The sequence below is a fragment of the Grampus griseus genome, assembly GCF_964374135.1.
Source record: "Grampus griseus genome assembly, chromosome: 5".
NCBI classification, from domain to species: Eukaryota; Metazoa; Chordata; class Mammalia; order Artiodactyla; family Delphinidae; genus Grampus; species Grampus griseus.
In genome coordinates this window covers 69,058,391-69,077,166 of record NC_138998.1, presented here as the reverse complement: position 1 = coordinate 69,077,166, position 18,776 = coordinate 69,058,391, and the positions used below count along the sequence as shown (strand labels likewise).

Here is an 18,776-nt window from a genome sequence, read left to right as displayed (position 1 = left end):
TGTTACAAGCTTTTTCATTGCACTTTGGCAAAATCTATTGAGAGCCCTAAACATGTTCATACCCTTTAAACCACGTTTGGCCCACTCACATCATTTCTAGGAGTTTGACCTAAAGAAGTAAACAAAAAGGAAGAAGAAAGTCATATGCATAAAAGTGTTCACGGTTGATTTATCTGTAATAGCTAAAGAGGGACTTTATCTTCCCAGGAACCTCCGGAGGAGGTGGTGAAGAAAGCCCTTGATGTCATCACAATTGCGGTTCCTCCCGCTCTACCTGCTGCCCTGACCACAGGCATTATCTATGCCCAGCGGAGGCTGAAGAAGAGAGGCATCTTTTGTATTAGCCCCCAGAGGATTAATGTATGTGGACAATTAAACCTTGTCTGCTTTGACAAGGTATGTGTGTTTCATTCTTATCCTCAGTGACATTTTTATTATCATTGTCATCATGCACAGGTACTTTACACTCTTGTGAGGCAGGAAACATTAGATGTGGGTACTGGGTACCTGACTTCCTTTTGTCTCTGGTTGGATGTGTGATCTAGGACAGATACATCTCTTGAGCTCTCAGATTCTAGGGTTTAGAGAAGGAAGAGTAGAGACGGAATAGGTGAATATTTTAAGGTTCTTCCACCTCTAATATTCTATGAAACACAATGAATTAAAATAGCATTCTGTCCCTCTGTAGTCAATACCCTCATGCAAAGAACAAAATTTAAGACTTTTATTACCGTTACTACTGTATCCCTAATGCTAGGACCGTTACCTGGCACACAGTCAGTGCTCAGTAAATATTCATTGAATTAATGAATGAATAAAAAAGGAAGAGTTTATTTAGCTGTGTCTTACTATGAGACTTGGTTAAAATAAATCCCCAGTCAATCCCTTACTGTATTTTCCCATCTGCAGTGTATTGCTTAAAATAATCCTTGATCCCATGCCAGTTACTCCCAATCAGCCTCTTATTCTACCTTCTCCTGAATATATTCTTTTTGTCTATATACACGTGTGCTGGCGTGAAGGTGAGAGCTGTAAGAGGGTAAGATGGAAATGAAGGGCTGTTTTGTGCCTGGGTCTTAATTTATAAAGGTGACTAAGTGACCACAGGCAGAGGTCGATGCCATTGAAAGAAAAGTTTAATGTTACTCACAGTTCCCCCAGACAGAAGAGTCTCACCAGGCAAGGCCCCAGGAGGAATGCCAGATTTTGATCAGGAAGCAAAGCAGGAGTGAGGGGAGTGCTTGGGTTATGGCCTTTATAGGAGTTTCTGCAGGAAGGGCAAGACAGAGCAGGGTACACCGCTGACAATTGGCTAGTGTGAATGATTTTGGTGGGCTTTGGGCTACAGGAATGGTCTTTAGTTGTCTTGCAGCTGGCGCTGGGTTGATTAAGTCAGAGAGACTGTTTCCTGGGGAATCTGGGCAGATGGAGAAGGTATGACTCCTTTACTGGTTAGTTTGCATATCAAAGACATGCCGTTGGCCGAGACCCTGGTTATCTCTAAGAACTGGCTAGCCCCAAGGAGGCAGTCTGTCCGTCAGAAAGGTTTCTCAAGTTAAACTTTTGGTGGTGGGCACACTGTATGGCATACAGAAGTAGAACTCTAAGGCTGTGCACACAGGACTTATATAATTTTAGTTATAACATAATGTAAACCACCGTTTTCACAATTAAAAATAGATTTAAAAGAGAGAGAGATTTTGTAACATGTCAAATATCATAATATACAGAAAATTCCAAAAGATATAAAACCCGAGGACATTGTAGGCAGGCAAATGTGGGCAAGGAGTCAGGAGAGCAATAGAGTGTGATTTTGATCAGAGCAGAACATTAGTAACAGGAGAGGGTGTTGTAGACTTCAAATGTATGGCTAAGAAATTTTTACATACTCTTTAGGCAGTGGGGAGCCATTGAAGGTGTTTTCTCTTCTTTTTTTATTGTTGCCTTCCATTTTCTTAATTTATTTTTTATTGTGGCAAAAGATGCGTAACATAAAATTTACCGTTTTAACCATTTTTCTGTGGCTTTAAGTGTATTCACATTTCTGTGCAACCATCACCACTATCCATCTCCAGAGCTTCTTCCCTCTTCCCAAACGGAAACTCAGTACCCATTAAACGGTACAGTGAAGGTTTTTGAAAGCAGAGAATTAATGGGATCAGAGCTGTATTTTATAATTACTTGTAATTACTTTATAATTACTTGTATTTTGTAATTACTTGAATATCAGAGAGATCTACCAAGAACAGAAGGTTAATATGGCTGTTGCCACCATCTCAATGTTATTTCGTGATCAAACTAGCATCATAAGAAAAGATGTTCTGGTTCTAGGATCACGTTATCCTTGGACTTGGAAAACGAAACAGGGGGTGGGAAAGATAATTGTGATATGAATTTGAATAAAAAATTAAGTAATAATTATGAGCAATTATCATTATTCTCAGCTCTTACTCTATGCCAGACATTAAGTTAGGCACTTTGTAGTATCTCATTTAATTTTTAAAACAACCCTATATGATTATGACCATGTTACTGATAAGGGCTCTGATGTTTAGGGGGATTAAATAATTGGCCCAGGTCACACAGCTGGTGTTTTAGCCCAGTCCAAGCTCTTCATCACCGCGCTGAGAGAAATACCAACAAACCCCTTTTTACCAAATAGATGTCAAATAGCAAACTATAATATTTCTTTAGAACAGTGAAAAATTCTACTTCCATTACTTGTTTCTGATGACATACTTTTAACTTTTGCTATAAGTGCTGGGACTCACCCATTTTTAAAAAATTGTATTGAAGTATAGTTGATTTACAATGTTGTGTTTAGTTTCTGCTGCACAGCAAAGTGACTCAGCTATACATATATACATTCTTTTCCTTATTCTTTTCAATTATGGTTTATCACAGGATACTGAATATATTTCCCTGTGCTATACAGTAGGACCCTGTTTTTTATCCATCCTATATATAATAGTTTGCATCTGTTAATCCCAAACTCCCAATCCATCCCTCCGTCACTGCCCCCATCCTTGGCAACCACGAGGCTGTTCTCTTTATCTGTGGAGACTCACCCATTTTATAGCTCTTAAAAGCAGGCTTACCAAGGACTCTCCCATCCATTCAGTCTTCTGTTAAGTTCTCGAAACAAGCCTCTGAAATATGTAAGGCAGGTACCGTTTTCTTCCCTTTATTGCTGAGAACACTAAAGTTCAAAGAGATTAAGTGCCAGCTTGTCACACAACTGCTGTGAGTTCATCAAATCTTCCACCCAGGACTCCAGATACCCACCTTATTGTGTCCTTCCTTGAAGAGCTGATCTTAATCATGTGTTGTGACATATATTTTCCTGTTAAAACATAGCTTATCAGTGTCACTGTGGGGCTGCTGCATCTTCAGAGTCAACCGAGCTCTTGTTTCTGTTTAGACAGGTACCTTAACAAGGGATGGCTTGGATCTCTGGGGAGTCGTGCCCTGTGATAGGAGTGGGTGAGTACTTGGGACCAAATGCATTGTCATTTCTCTTTTCCCAGAACTCTTTGTTTTTCTTCCTGAATACTAATAATGGAAAGATTTTGGCACTGGCTTTGGTGAGCAGTAGTTGCCAGAGTATCTTCATTTAATTTCTCCTCTTGACTACTTCCAAAGCTCACTAAAACGTGCATATTTCCTCCACCCCAGTCCCAGCCCCGGGACACTCACAGAACCAAGGAGATGAAGGGCAAGTTTTGACACTGCATTTAAATCTTTGCTAAAATGTGATTTGCTGTCAGCATATTAGTTCAGGGCCAGTGTGTGTCATTTGGACAGTACCAAGACACTGTCCTTCAAGGAGGTAACATTTCTTGTACAAACTGAAGCTTTTCCATGTGCTAGGAGGAACACTGCCCTGACTTGTAGACACTGAATTTCAGAACGAGGGACATCTGTGGAACCACAGCTAGTGTACTTCATTTTCCTTGGTATTCTAGTTCTGGCAACACTACTTTCTGGCTGCCAGAAACTCCTCTTTTCTGGCCAGAATGGACTCCGTTTTGGCAGTTTACAACTTAACGTGGTAAAGATTTCCATGTCCCTCTGCTGGGGCTCTCTTGTTTGAGTTTGCTTCTCTGCCTGCTTTTTCTCCCCACTGCAACTTCCAGCCTTATCAGAACACGAACATATGACAAGTTCAGGTTTTGAGGGTTTTTTTTTTTAAATTGAGGTATAGGTGATTTCAGGTTTTTTTTAATTAATTTTTTTGTCTTTTTTGTTTTTGCTTTTGAATTTCATTTTATTTATTTTTTTATACAGCAGGTCCTTATTAGTCATCCATTTTATACACATCAGTATATGCATGTCAATCCCAATCGCCCAATTCATCACGCCACCACCCCACCCCCTGCCACTTTCCCCCCTTGGTGTCCATACGTTTGTTCTCTGCATCTGTGTCTCAATTTCTGCCTTGCAAACCAGTTCATCTGTACCATATTTCTAGGTTCCACATATATGCGTTAACATACAATATTTGTTTTTCTCTTTCTGACTTACTTCACTCTGTATGACAGTCTCTAGATCCATCCACATCCCTACAAATGACCCAATTTTGTTCCTTTTTATGGCTGAATAATATTCCATTGTATATATGTACCACTTCTTCTTTATCCATTCATCTGTCGATGGGCATTTAGGTTGCTTCCATGACCTGGCTATTGCAAATAGTGCTGCAATGAACATTGGGGTGCATGTGTCTTTTCGAATTATGGTTTTCTCCAGATATATGCCCAGGAATGGGATTGCTGGATTATATGGTAGCTCTATTTTTAGTTTTTTAAGGAATCTCCATACTGTTCTCCGTAGTGACTGTATCAATTTACATCCCCAGCAACAGGGTAGGAGAGTTCCATTTTCTCCACACCTTCTCCAGCATTTATTGTTTGTAGATTTTTTGATGATGGCCATTCTAACCGGTGTGAGGTGATACCTCATTGTAGCTTTGATTTGCATTTCTCTAATAATTAGTGATGTTGAGCGTCTTTTCATGTGCCACTTAGCCATCTGTACGTCTTTTTTGGAGAAATGTCTGCTTAGATCTTCCTCCCATTTTTTGGTGGGGTTGTTTGTTTTTTAGATATTGAGCTGCATGAGCTCAGGTTTTGTTTTTTGTTTTTTTTGAGGCAAAGGAATACGACTTTATTCGGAAAGCCAGCAGGTTTTGTTTTTTTAATGAAAATATTTCCCTCTCATACTTGCAACCTAAATCACAAAGCATCTTATACATAAAAGGTACCTCATGATTCTTCTGCATTATGCAAATGACATATGATTTATCCATAAAATGTTTTAATTATATATGTTTAACACATTTTCATATTAATGTATTATTTATAAACAAGTCCATTTCTGGAGTTGAAAAATTAATCCTGGTGCTTCTAACCATTTTAGTCTATAGAAGGAGGCTGTTACAAGTGGTAACTTTCTAAAGTTCTTTTCATTTTCTCTTGAAAATAGATTTGGATATATACCTGGTCTTCTTGTTTTTAGTATTTTCCTGTTTCAGTGTCTATAAAAAATATATGCATTTATTCAAATATGTGAGCATTCAGAGAGCAGTCTTTTTCTTATTTATATTTGTGTCCCTAATGCCATATAGCACTATAGGAGGCACACATAGTAGATTCACAATAAATGTTTGTTTATTTAAAGTGAACTTAATATGTTCCATCTTTTGAATGCTCTTCTCCTTATTGAATTGACATCCTCTTATTCACAAAACTTTTAAAACTTTCTGTTTCTAAAAGTGACTTGTCAAATTTAAATAAAAATAATTGATATACTATTTAGATTATCGATAGATTAATCCAACCTGTCACTCTCCTACCCCCTCCCTCCTTTCCCTCCTTCAAAAAGGTTAAAGTTGGCTCTAAATGACTAAAAGAGCAATTAAACCTTTTTAAAAAAAATTTTTTAAGTATTTATTTGGCTGCATCAGGTCTAGTCACGGCACATGGGCTCTTCATTGTGATGTGCAGGCTTCTCTCTAACTGTGGTGCGCAGGCTCAGTAGTTCCAGCATGTGGGCTCTCTAGTTGTGGCACATGGGCTCTAGCGCTCACGGGCTCAGTAGTTGCGGCACTCAGTCTTAGCTGCCCCACGGCGTGTGGGATCTTAGTTCCCTGACCAGGGATTGAACCCACGTCCCTTGCATTGGAAGGCGGATTTTTAACCACTGGACCACCAGGGAATTCCCCCAAGGTTTTTTTAATTGACAAATTTAACTGATAGAATAAGAGAAAACAGATTAAATTCTAAGCAAGAAGTCAGCACCTGACTTAGTCGCTGTTAAATATCTTATTGTAAACTGTAAGCTCATTTCTAATAATTCTTATCTTTTCCAAAGAGGGCCTGCCTAATGTGCCAGGTACTTCAAAGTCATTGGAGGTCTACCTGAGCTACCTGGTCTTGATAAGTCATAAACATTCAAATAATAGTTCAAGGTCAGGGATGACAGAGGGTTCTATTTATTTTTGTGCAAACCAGGGTCTGGCCCGATCCTCCCAAACTCAGAACTGTGTATTCAGAATTACATACGGAAGACAGTTTGTGTGCCATCTTAAAGATAAGATTCTTTTTTCCTGATCTGTGTTTGCTTTACAGCGTGAGCTTGAGAATCTGTGTTCATCACTGATGGTGACTGCTTCCTTTTAGATGTTTACTAAAATACCAGAGACATATTGTAACCACTGAGATAAGTTGATCTTTCAATATATAATGATATGATCAACAGGCTCCGTGGAGAGGTTTTTGAGCTCTTAAGGAAGCTTGAATGGGGAAACCAGGAAGAAATGTGGCTGAATTACGAGTTAACATTCTGATGTACATGCTTTCAGGAACAAAACGCTAGAGCAACCGAAGGAAAGGCAGGGTCCATTTCATGAGAGATAATAGTCTGATCCTGGAGACTGTGTTTTAAGACAAACTATGGTAAATAGTAAAAATTACAAACAGTAACTAGGAAGGTCAGAGGTCTGGAAACTGCACATTGGAAGCACAGCTAGAGGTTCCTGTGTAATCCCAGAGGAAGGGAGTATTAAAGGGGGTACAGCCAAGCTGGCCACAGATCTGAAGGAAGTTGACATGTGGAGGAGGAGGAACAAGTAGATTCTGACTGGCTCCAAGAATCAGATTTGGCCTTAATCCAGGAAGCACCTTCAGCCGCTCAGGGTCCACCAAATAGTATGGCCTGCCTTGTGAACCACTTACTGTGCTAAACATGTAAGAAGGGACTGACCAATAAGGTCCAGAGGACATCCTTTTGTAGGCCCAGTGCCAAACTTGATGACTTCAACTCTGAGTTAGTAAAAGAACCCTGCATATGATGTTTGAGTTGTATCTCGGTAGATTTTAGATTTTAGATACAACTCTCGGTTAGAGTTGTATCTCGGGACTTTCTACAGAAAGCAATGGTGATGATGGCTGCAATATAGATCCTAGATGCCGGGGTGGAAGAGGAGAATGCCGTGTCCTTTTCAAAATGTCTTTTAAAAATTTCATTTCTTGGGGCTTCCCTGGTGGCTCAGCGGTTGAGAGTCCGCCTGCCGATGCAGGGGACATGGGTTCGTGCCCCAGTCCGGGAAGATCCCACATGCCGCGGAGCGGCTGGGCCCGTGAGCCATGGCCACTGAGCCTGCACGTCCGGAGCCTGTGCTCAGCAACGGGAGAGGCCACGACAGTGAGAGGCCTGCGTACCGCAAAAAAAAAAAAAAAAAAAAAAATTCATTTCTTTACCATTATGGTCTTTCAGATTTCCAGTAACCAACTCATTCATTTATTTGCTCTTAAATTTGTTGACTGTCTGCTGTGGGCCAAACATCAGATATGTTGGAGAGAGAGATATGGAAGAGACAGCCCTGCCCTGAAGAATAGATTGAAGGAGATACACAGATATACACAAGTAGCTATAGTATGAGCTAGCCTGTTCTATCTCATAGCATAAGAGATAAAGTGGTCTGGAAGCTCAGGTGGGAGTGGACGCACTTAGAACTAAGGGTGATACTGCTAGCTCTTTCTATACCTCTGGATTTAAGTCAGTGCCAGAGAGACGTGAAGGAAAAGAGGGAAGAAAGAGCTTGAGAGAACCTCAGGACTTTTTCTCATACTCATTGAACTTATGTAAGGATGATGGATGAAGGAAGCACTATTCATTTGGGGAGATTAGAGTGTAGATATGTAATGTAACAAAGTATATCAACTTATTTTTTTAAAAGGATGGTCACCTCCAGAAGCTCCATTCTGGCCTGCAGGAATAGACTAAAGCCCTTTCCCTTTTCTCCTTTAGCTTCCAGGAAGTCCACAGCTTTGCCTCGGGCAAGGCTCTGCCATGGGGCCCACTGTACGCAGCCATGGCCAGCTGCCATTCTCTGATCCTCCTGGATGGGACCATCCATGGAGACCCACTGGACCTCAAAATGTTTGAAGCTACTACCTGGGTAAGCTTCTGTTCTGCAAAGATTCTAAGAAGCTTCTTCAATGCCAGACCAAGCCAGGTGTTATCATAGCTATTCAATACTCATAAAAATGTGAGGTCTCCAATATGGAGTACATATGGCAGTGAGGGGCAAACTCATCCGAGCCCCAGTTTTCTCCTCTGTACAGTGTATTTCCATATTAGGGTTATTGCGAGGATTAAGTGGAAGGACGCATTAAAAAAAAATCCCTGGTGCTGTGCCTGGAATACATTACCAGCTCAATAGTATTAGTATAATTATTATATAATTATTTTCTAACCCTTTCCAGCTGTAGTATGAGCCATGTCTGGTTTCAGAGTTATCTAGAACATGGGGATTAGGAAACATCACTGTCCCCAGTGCTTAGGATAATTCGTTGTTACCAGGAGTTTTATTCCTACTACTTTAGTATTAATTTTGTCTCTAAGACTAGACAATGGAAAGGAAAACCAGGAGGGATTTTGTTGAGACTCTGAAGTAGATTTCAGATCAAATGGCCTTGTTCAGGAGGAGGAATCCGGCTCTCCCGGTTCTAGTCTTGACTCTGTTCTGATTGACTCCTTCACCTCGTGAGGTCATCTCTCCTGTTAGGGTTTGCCATAACTTTAAAATGAGGGGATTGAATTAGACCAGCAGTGTTCACCTAAAAGAAAACAAAAAAGCGGGAATCTTTTCTTAAAAGGAAATTTTATTCAAAAGCATCCTACACGAAACAAATCGTTGGAGTTACTCTGGTTGAGATAGCAAAATGGGGAGTAAAAGCACAGCTTAGGGAACACACATCCCCACCTACTTAGCTACAAGCCCGCCTCCACCCCGTATAGCCTGGTTCAGCTCCAGGCCCCTGTGATACATGTGTGAGCCCCACTGAAGGAGACAATCTTTAGGGTCCCTTCCATCGCTAATAGGGCATGGTTCTGTAGCAGTCTGATGTAACTTTCTCCATCCTTCTTGGGTTACTGTTTCTGTACCTTTAAGTAGGGATTATAATTTCTTCTCTGAGATTTTTTTCTGCCACTCAATGAGATGATTATAAAGCATTTTGGCATCTTTGAGTAAAAGGTTCCTCTGACTATAATTTAGGGTCTTTATTATAGCAATTCCCGAGTGTTTACTGAACATTAACCACATACATCACAGTCCCTGCCCTGCTGTACCGTGGGCATCATCAATCCAAATTAGACAGAGAGCGAAGAGCAGGAGAGTGAACCAGGAGAAAAAAGGCAGAAAGGTGCGAGCTATTCACGCTCAGTGTTTTCAAGTTAAGCCCTTCAGAAATGGAGAATGAGCCTTTATGCAGCACCTTCCAGCAGAGAAAGCAGGAGAAATTGCATGAATAATTCAGAAGTGTCTGCCCTTCAAGTTCCTAGCATTTCCAATGCATTATTTTTGTGTGTGGCGAATTAAGTCTGGTTCACCTCCGTGTAGCTGAGGGAGGAGAAAATATTGAGACGGCTTGAGATTTTCTCAAGGGAAGGGTTTGAGCACAGTATTAGTGGATGAACAAGAAAGAAATCTCTACAATGAAACATCCTGTTTGAAATAGGAAATGGTGGTTTCCGGGCATGATTTCCACATCAAGGGAGCGCCAGCATGCGCCATGGTTGTTAAGCCCTGCAAAACAGCCAGCCAGGTAAGCCTTGCCTGCTCTCCACTCCACAAAACCCAACTCAGAAGGAAAGTCCTGGCAGGCCCACAATTTTGAAAGCTCAGAGATGTGTCTCTTTGAATTCCACATGTGAAAATTGGTGAGACCTTGTTTCCCTTATTTGCTAAGCTAAGGATTGGAAAAGGAGTAATTAATTTCCAATAGCTAGAAGCCATGTGGTGTGTCCCTCTCCATTCCCCATCCCTCACCCAGGTCCCAGTGGAAGGAATCGCAATCCTGCATCAGTTCCCATTCTCATCAGCGCTGCAGAGGATGACAGTCATTGTCCAAGAGATGGGGGGTGACTGGCTGGCGTTCATGAAAGGTGCACCAGAGAGGGTGGCCAGCTTTTGCCAACCTGAGACAGGTAAGTGGACAGACTTATATTACAATGGGCAAATCTGTATTTCCAACCCACATATGTCCCCTCAGCATTTGATCAATGAATCCAATTGCCTACTGGCCATCACCAATTGGATGACTCACTGGCATCTCAAACTCGGTACCAAAACCAAGCTTATCTTTCTCACTCTCTCTATTTCCCATCTTAGTGAATGAAGGTACTACTCCCCCATCCCAGTTTAGGATTCTTCCTGGATTTCTCTCTCTCCCTCAGTGCCTCTGTCTTGTCAATTGCTAATCCATGGCCCTGTCACTCCATCACCTCAGGCCCTCATCATCCCTCCACTGGATCACTTCATAATTGGTGAATTTGTTCCCTGCCCCACAGTGTCCCCTACTCTTCACACTGTGACCGGATTGTTTTTTCTGTCACACAGTATAATTATGTTAGCACATTCCTGCTTTCATTCTTGGATTGCTTCTCATAGACTCCAGGATAATCTCCTTTAGGATCATATCTAAGGCCTTCATGATCTGACTCCTATCAAACTTCCCAGAGTTTCCTTACCACTCCTATCTTCACATCCTGTGCTCCCCCTGAGATGAACTATCAAGGTTTGCTGTCTCATGGCCCTGTGCCTGAGCACATGATGCTCCCTCAGCCAAAATGCCCTTTCCCTTCTCCATCTAATCGCATCCTCCCTGTCTGATAGATGCACCAAGTGTTTCCATAGCGTGCTGTAACTGCCTGGATCATAGCAAGGATCTCATTCGATTGTATTGTTAGTCTACTGGCTGTTACCCTACTAGACAAAGATCCTCAGAGTGGCAGTTGCAGTGCAATCTCTGCATAGCTAATTCCTGACCCATAGTAGACTCAATAAATATTTGATGGTTAAACTGGAGAAAAAAAGAATCATACACTTTTCCCATTCTTCTTCTTCTTTTTGTTTTTTGAGTGCTTCCTTTTCATTTCTGCTTCACTGGATCCCAAGAGGTCAATCGTGACAATGTAGTAATATTTAACATTCCCACTGACTTGTTTGTGTACATTTTTAGAGGTGTGTTTTCTTGGGCAAGAGTTGGATCTCTTTGTAAAGGATTTCTCTCCCAGTTCTAGCTGAGTTCACACTGCATACTAACCTTGTGTTATTTTCTGAACAGTACCAACTAGTTTTGTTAGTGAACTTCAGATTTACACGACACAGGGCTTCCGGGTCATAGGACTGGCCTACAAAAAGCTGGAAATGGACCGTCATACCACTGCCTTGATGAGGTACATGGGGTGGGGGGAGTTTTGATAAAGCAGAATGGTTTCGCGGGAAGACGCAGCAGACTGGGCAGTGGACCCAGCAACACAGCTTACTGAATTTGTGTGCCTGAAATGCCTCTGAACTTAGTAAATGGGGATATAGTCATCCCTGCCCTGCCTAAATCACAAAGCTGATGTGAACACTGACTGGGAGAACTGATGAGAAATAGCTGTATAAATGGTAAAGTATGATGTGATTGTACAGCTTTGTGAAGACAGATATACGAATACAGCCCATGTTTCAGAGGGTTTGAAATTGTGGTCATGCCCCCATTTTGAACCAAATATAAGTTTGGTTTTAAATTATTTTTGATAATTAATTAGCTATTTTGGGATTTTATTATTTTTTATTTTTTTTTAACATCTTTATTGGGGTATAATTGCTTTACAATGGTGTGTTAATTTCTGCTTTATAACAAAGTGAATCAGTTACACATATACATATGTTCCCATATCTCTTCCCTCTTGCATCTCCCTCCCTCCCACCCTCCCCATCCCACCCCTCCAGGCGGTCACAAAGCACCGAGCTGATCTCCCTGTGCTATGCGGCTGCTTCCCACTAGCTATCTACCTTACGTTTGGTAGTGTATATATGTCCATGCCTCTTTATCGCTTTGTCACCGTTTACCCTTCCCCCTCCCCATAGTCTCAAGTCCATTCTCTAGTAAGTCTGTGTCTTTATTCCTGTTTCACCCCTAGGTTTTTCATGACATTTTTTTTCTTAAATTCCATATATATGTGTTAGCATACGGGTCTCTTGTAGACAGCAATCTAGCTGTCTACCTTACTAGCTATCTACCTTACGTTTGGGAGCGTATATGTGTCCATGCCTCTCTCTTGCTTTGTCACAGCTCACCCTTCCCCCTCCCCATATCCACAAGTCCGTTCTCTAGTAGGTCTGTGTCTTTATTCCTGTCTTACCCCTAGGTTCTTCATGACATTTTTTTTCTTAAATTCCATATATATGTGTTAGCATACGGTATTTGCCTTTCTCTTTCTGACTTACTTCACTCTGTATGACAGACTCTAGGTCTATCCACCTCATTACAAATGGCTCAATTTCGTTTCTTTTTATGGCTGAGTAATATTCCATTGTATATATGTGCCACATCTTCTTTATCCATTCATCTGTCGATGGACACTTAGGTTGCTTCCATGTCCTGGCTATCGTAAATAGTGCTGCAATGAACTTTGTGGTACATGACTCTTTTTGAATTATGGTTTTCTCAGGGTATATGCCCAGTAATGGGATTACTCGGTCATATGGTAGTTCTATTTTTAGTTTTTTGACGAACCTCCATACTGTTCTCCATAGTGGCTGTATCAATTTACATTCCCACCAAGAGTGCAAGAGGGTTTCCTTTTCTCCACACCCTCTCCAGCATTTATTGTTTGTAGATTTTTTGATGATGGCCATTCTGACCAGTGTGAGGTGATACCTCATTGTAGTTTTGATTTGCATTTCTCTAATGATTAGCGATGTTGAGCATCCTTTTGTGTGTTTGCTGGCAATCTCTATATATTCTTTGGAGAAAAGTCTATTTAGGTCTTCTGCCCATTTTTGGATTGGGTTGTTTTTTTTTTTGATATTGAGCTGCATGAGCTGCTTGTATATTTTGGAGATTAATCCTTTGTCAGTTGCATCATTTGAAAATATTTTCTCTGATTCTGACGGTTGTCTTTTCATCTAGTTTATGGTTTCCTTTGCTGTGCAAAAGCTTTTAAGTTTCACTATGTCCCTTTGTTTATTTTTGTTTTTATTTCCATTTCTCTAGGAGGTGGGTCCAAAAGGATCTTGCTGTGTTTTATGTCATGGAGTGTTCTGCCTCTAAGTGTTCTCCTCTAGAGTGTTTTCCTCTAATTATAGAGTCTGGCCTTACGTTTAGGCCTTTAATCCATTTTCAGTGTATTTTTGTGTATGGTGTTAGGAAGTGTTCTAGTTTCATTCTTTTACATGTAGCTGTCCAGTTTTCCCAGCACCACTTACTGAAGAGGCTGTCATTTCTCCATGTATATTCTTGCCTCCTTTATCAAAGATAAGGTGACCAAATGTGCATGGATTTATCTCTGAGCTTTCTATCCTGTTCCATTGATCTATATTTCTGTTTTTGTGCCAGTACCATACTGCCTTGATTATTGTAGCTTTGTAGTACAGTGTGAAATCAGGGAGCCTGATTCCTCCAGCTCCTTTTTTCTTTCTCAAGATTGCTTTGGCTATTCGGGGTCTGTTGTGATTCCATACAAATTGTGAAATGTTTTGTTCTAGTTCTGTGAAAAATGCTATTGGTAGTTTGATAGGGATTGCATTGATTCTGTAGATTGCTTTGGGTAGTATAGTCATTTTCACAATGTTCATTCTTCCAATCCAAGAACATGGTATATCTCGCCATCTGTTTCTGTCATCTTTAATTTCTTTCATCAGTGTCTTATAGTTTTCGGCATACAGGTCTTTTGTCTCCTTAGGTAGGTTTATACCTAGGTATTTTTTTCTTTTTGTTGCAGGGGTAAATGGGAGTGTTTCCTTAATTTCTCTTTCAGATATTTCATCATTAGTGTATAGGAATGCAAGAGATTTCTGTGCATTAGTTTTTTGTTTGTTTTTTTTTTACGGTACGTGGGCCTCTCACTGTCGTGGCCTCTCCCGTTGCGGAGCACAGGCTCTGGACGCGCAGGCTCAGCAGCCATGGCTCACGGGCCCAGCCGCTCTGCGACACGTGGGATCTTCCCAGACCGAGGCATGAACCCGTTTCCCCTGCATTGACAGGCAGACTCTCAACCACTGCGCCACCAGGGAAGTCTGTGCGTCAGTTTTGTATCCTGCTACTTTACCAGATTCATTGATTAGCTCTAGTAGTTTTCTGGTAGCATCTTTCGGATTCTCTATGTATAGTATCATGTCACCTGAAAACAGTCACAGTTTTACTTCTTTTCTGATTTGGATTCCTTTTATTTCTTTTTCTTCTCTAACTGCTGTGCCTAAAACTTCCAAAACTATGTTGAATAATAGTGGTGAGAATGAGCAACCTTGTCTTGTTCCTGATCTTAGTGGAAATGGTTTCAATTTTTCACCATCGACTTCCAGGGACCAGGTAGAATCAGACCTGATATTTCTGGGATTGCTGATCTTGGAGAATCGACTGAAGGAAGAGACAAAACCTGCCCTGGAAGAGCTCATCTCAGCCCGGATAAGGACTGTAATGATCACAGGTATAGAACAAAGTGTGTGTGAAAACAGGAAGAATTTGATGTGGAAATAGACAGAGATTCACTCATTTAGCCAATCTTGTTGACTTGCTACTATGGGCCAGACACTGTTCTAGACACTGGACCTGGACAACAAAATAGGCAAAGTTATTACTCTGAGCATCCTTTTACGTGGGTTAAGATAGAAAATCAATCATTCAGTTGAATAAACTGCTACCAATAAGTGTTATGAGATACATAAAACGGGTGATGTGGTAAAGTGTGTCTGACCAGCTACTTTAGATGAGGTGTCCTTTCTGAGAGGGAACGTTTGAAATAACACCTGAATAAGAAGACATAAGCCATGCAAAGATGTTGATATTTATTATTAAATGGAAGTCAGATGCATTTAACTCTATGAATTCTGGCATCAAGATACAGTCTTGCCCCACCAAAGCACTCTCTCCCTATCCCACTGTCCTTGAACCCAATTTGATGTTGGGAACTCGAGAATACGTTCACCTCCCCTTTGGAGCTTCTCCACCCCCCTCCACTACCACACCCTCCAATCCAAGAGACTTTTGGATCACTTTTTCCCTCTCCCTTCTTAGCCCCTCTGCCCAACTTCTAGGTGCTGCTGAGTTAGTTTACTACTTATTAGAATTCCCCTTACATTATGACCCTTCTGTTTCAAAATTTTTATTTAGCACTCATTTTACGCAGTCTCACAATCTATCCTTTACCAGTTAGATTTATGTAGAAGTAAGAGCTCATCGCTCACAACACTCCCTCTTCACTTCTTCTTTCATATTGAAATTTCTGTTCTGCTTCTTTCCTTGCTTGGTTGTAATTTTTCTGAAGAATTGTCCTTGGATGAGTTGGAAGGGTGATATGCTCTCTGATCTTTTATATACCCTGAATTATCTTTCTTTGCTCTGATAGGTGAATGATGTCTTGCCTGGGTATAGGATGTTTGGGTTAGAGTACTTAAAAAAAAATTTATTGGAGTATAGTTGATTTATAATGTTATGTTAGTTTCAGGTGTACAGCAAAGTGAATCAGTTATACATATATCAATACATATAATATATCCACTCTTCTTTAGGTTCTTTTCCCATATAGGTCATTACAGAGACCTGTATTACACTACTAATGTAGAGAACTCTACATTACAGAGTAGAGTTCCCTGTGCTATACAGTAGGTCCTTATTAGTTATCTATTTTATATATAGAGTCCTTTTTTACTAATGGTCTGTAGGTTTTATTCTTTTGTCTTCCAGTTTTTGGTATTGCATATCACAAGGCCAGTGGAGTCCACTGTAGGTAACTTGTTCTGTTTACATATAATCCTTTTCCTCTAACTTTGGAGTTTAGAAATGTTACCAAGGTGTGCCTATATGTTTGTCTTTTTTCATTAATTTAGTCTGGAACATTGTGAGCATTTTTAATCTGTCTTCTTCTTCTCAGGAAAATTTCTTCTATTGTTAATTAGGGCTTTTGTTCTCTCTCTTTCCTTCTTCCCTTCTGGAATTTCCATTATTCACATGACAGGCTTCCTGGATCTATCCTCTCGGTCTCTTATGTTTTTTTCTTGTAACTCATATTTTAAAATTTTTCATATAATTTTTAAAGGCTATATTCCATTTACAGTTGCTACAAAATATTGGCTATATTTCCCATGTTGTACATAGATCCGTTTAGTCTATCTTATGTAACTCTCATAGTTTTATAATTTTGCTCTGAGCTTTAAGGGTTCTTTTTTTGCACCGAATTTTTTCAAACTGCAAACTCGGGTATCAAAAATGAGGATGATCTCCTTCAAATCACCTCTTGAATTGTGAAGTTCTTAAATTGTGTTTTGGAGTAGGAGTGACTTTAGAAAACCATGTTTTGCCTGTGCTCCATCTGAGTTTCCTAAGTGCTCTCATTATTTTTAATGCAGTTTTCTTCTGTCTCCAGCAGCTAGCCTGCTTTACCAGTCATGTTCTGGTTGTTCTGCCTTATATTTCCTTATCTAGCTTCTGGAATTCCTTAAGTAGGTTTTAATCTTTTTTTATCAGATGGTTGAGGATCAGGCCTGGGCTGCATGTCCTAAACAACAGACCTCTCGCAGGTGACAGATGGCAAAACGGTCTGTGTTGCAAAGCAGATGGCTGTTGTCGCCCTGCTGAGGCATGTGGAAGAGCCTCTCACTCTCAGGGCTCCCTGTACTCTTCTGATCTCAGGCTAGAGCATCTCCCTCCCCGCAGTTAGCTCTTCTGAGGATTCTCAAAGTATTTTGGTAGAAACCTGGGAGAAACCATGTTAGGGATAGCCAGCCGGTTGTTACATTATTTATTTTTAGTGGTTGCTCTACGAATCACTATATCTGTACCTACCCTTTCAAGAAGGCTTATCATCATAAACATCCCCTATTTTCTCTCCTCTGTTATTGTTGTGTATATATGTGTATGACATACAATGAAACCCCACCAGACAACGTTAGAGTTTTAAATTTCAACAGTCAAGTGTTGGAGAACATAAGTGAAGAAAAATCGACTTTATATTTATACAGCTCTTTATTATTTCTGTTCCTAAATGTTCATGTCTTACGTTGCAAGTTTCCCTCTGGTATCATTTCCCTTCAGCCTAAAGAACTTCTTTAAGCATTTCTTTTTGAGCATATCTGCTGGCACAAATTATCTTAGATTCCCTTATCTAAGAATGTCTTCATTCCTGAGAATATTTTCATTAGCTATAGGAGTCTGAGTTGACAATTTTTTTCTTTCAGCACTTTAAAGATGTTCCACTGTTATCTTGCCTTCATGGTTTTTGATGAGAAATCTGTGATAATTTGAATTGTTTCCCTATATGTAATTTATTGTTTTCCCTAGCTGCTCCTAAGATATTTGCTTTATCTTCGGTTTTTTAGCAGCTTGATTATGTGTCTGGGTGTGGTTTTCACTGAATTTATCTTGTTTGGGATTCACTGAGCTTCTTGAATCTGTACATTTAAATCTTTTACCATATTTGGGAAGTTTTCTGCTATTATGTCTTCAAAAAAATTTTTTCCTGTTCCAATCTTTCTCCTCTCCTTCTTGGGCTCTAATGACATGAATGTGAGTTCTTTTGATATTCTTCAATCTTTGTTCTTTGTTTTTTCAGTTGAGAACTTCTATCTTGTCATTTATTTCAAGAGTATTAACCTTCACCACATGGAGGAGGATTACAATAGCTGCTTTGAAAGCATTGTCTGATAATTCCAACATCTGGGTCATCTTGAGACAGGCAACTATTGAATTGTTTTTTCTTGAGAATTGGCCAGATTTTCCAGGTTTTTCACATGTTGAGAATCCTGAACATTTTGAATATTATGTTGGGATACTTTGGATCTTGTTAAAATCCTCTAGAGAATGTTGAGTTTGTTGTTTTAGCAAGCAAAACTCTGGAATATGGGAGGTGACTAATATCATAGTTCAATTCTTGAGGCTTTTGCTATCCTTCTTCAGGTTTGCTCCGCACGTGCACAGCTCTGGGTTGAGCTTGGGGCTTACATAGTTCATACACTGAATTAGTCTCCTTGTCTAGCTCTCTTCTTTCTAGGATTTCCCTCACAACTCTTCAGGCCTCCAGTGTCCCTTTCCTGGTTCCTTTGGCCAGAAAAAGTAGGTTTTTCTTGGAGTTTTAGCTATCTGCATAGCTCTGGGACTGGGGCTCACACTCAGGTCAAATTACATGAGAGGAAAGAGAAAAAAAGCTGAGAATCTCTCCACCTTGTAGATTATTTCTCCAAATTTGACTCCCTTTCATATTATGCCATTTGTGTTTACTTT

At 40.3% G+C, this 18,776-nt stretch overlaps 1 protein-coding gene across 1 annotated transcript in view; it reads left to right on the top strand.

The window, feature by feature from the left end:
- ATP13A4 (ATPase 13A4) overlaps positions 1 to 18,776 on the top strand; it is a gene marked incomplete at both ends in the record, with an annotated part of 134,083 nt that overhangs the window by 90,302 nt on the left and 25,005 nt on the right. Inside the window, 7 exons of the mRNA XM_082654765.1 lie at positions 208 to 396; positions 3,422 to 3,483; positions 8,311 to 8,461; positions 10,026 to 10,112; positions 10,341 to 10,494; positions 11,634 to 11,745; positions 14,864 to 14,988. Of these exons, the coding sequence (XP_082510891.1) occupies positions 208 to 396; positions 3,422 to 3,483; positions 8,311 to 8,461; positions 10,026 to 10,112; positions 10,341 to 10,494; positions 11,634 to 11,745; positions 14,864 to 14,988 (880 nt within the window). The remainder of the gene's footprint in view (positions 1 to 207; positions 397 to 3,421; positions 3,484 to 8,310; positions 8,462 to 10,025; positions 10,113 to 10,340; positions 10,495 to 11,633; positions 11,746 to 14,863; positions 14,989 to 18,776) is intronic.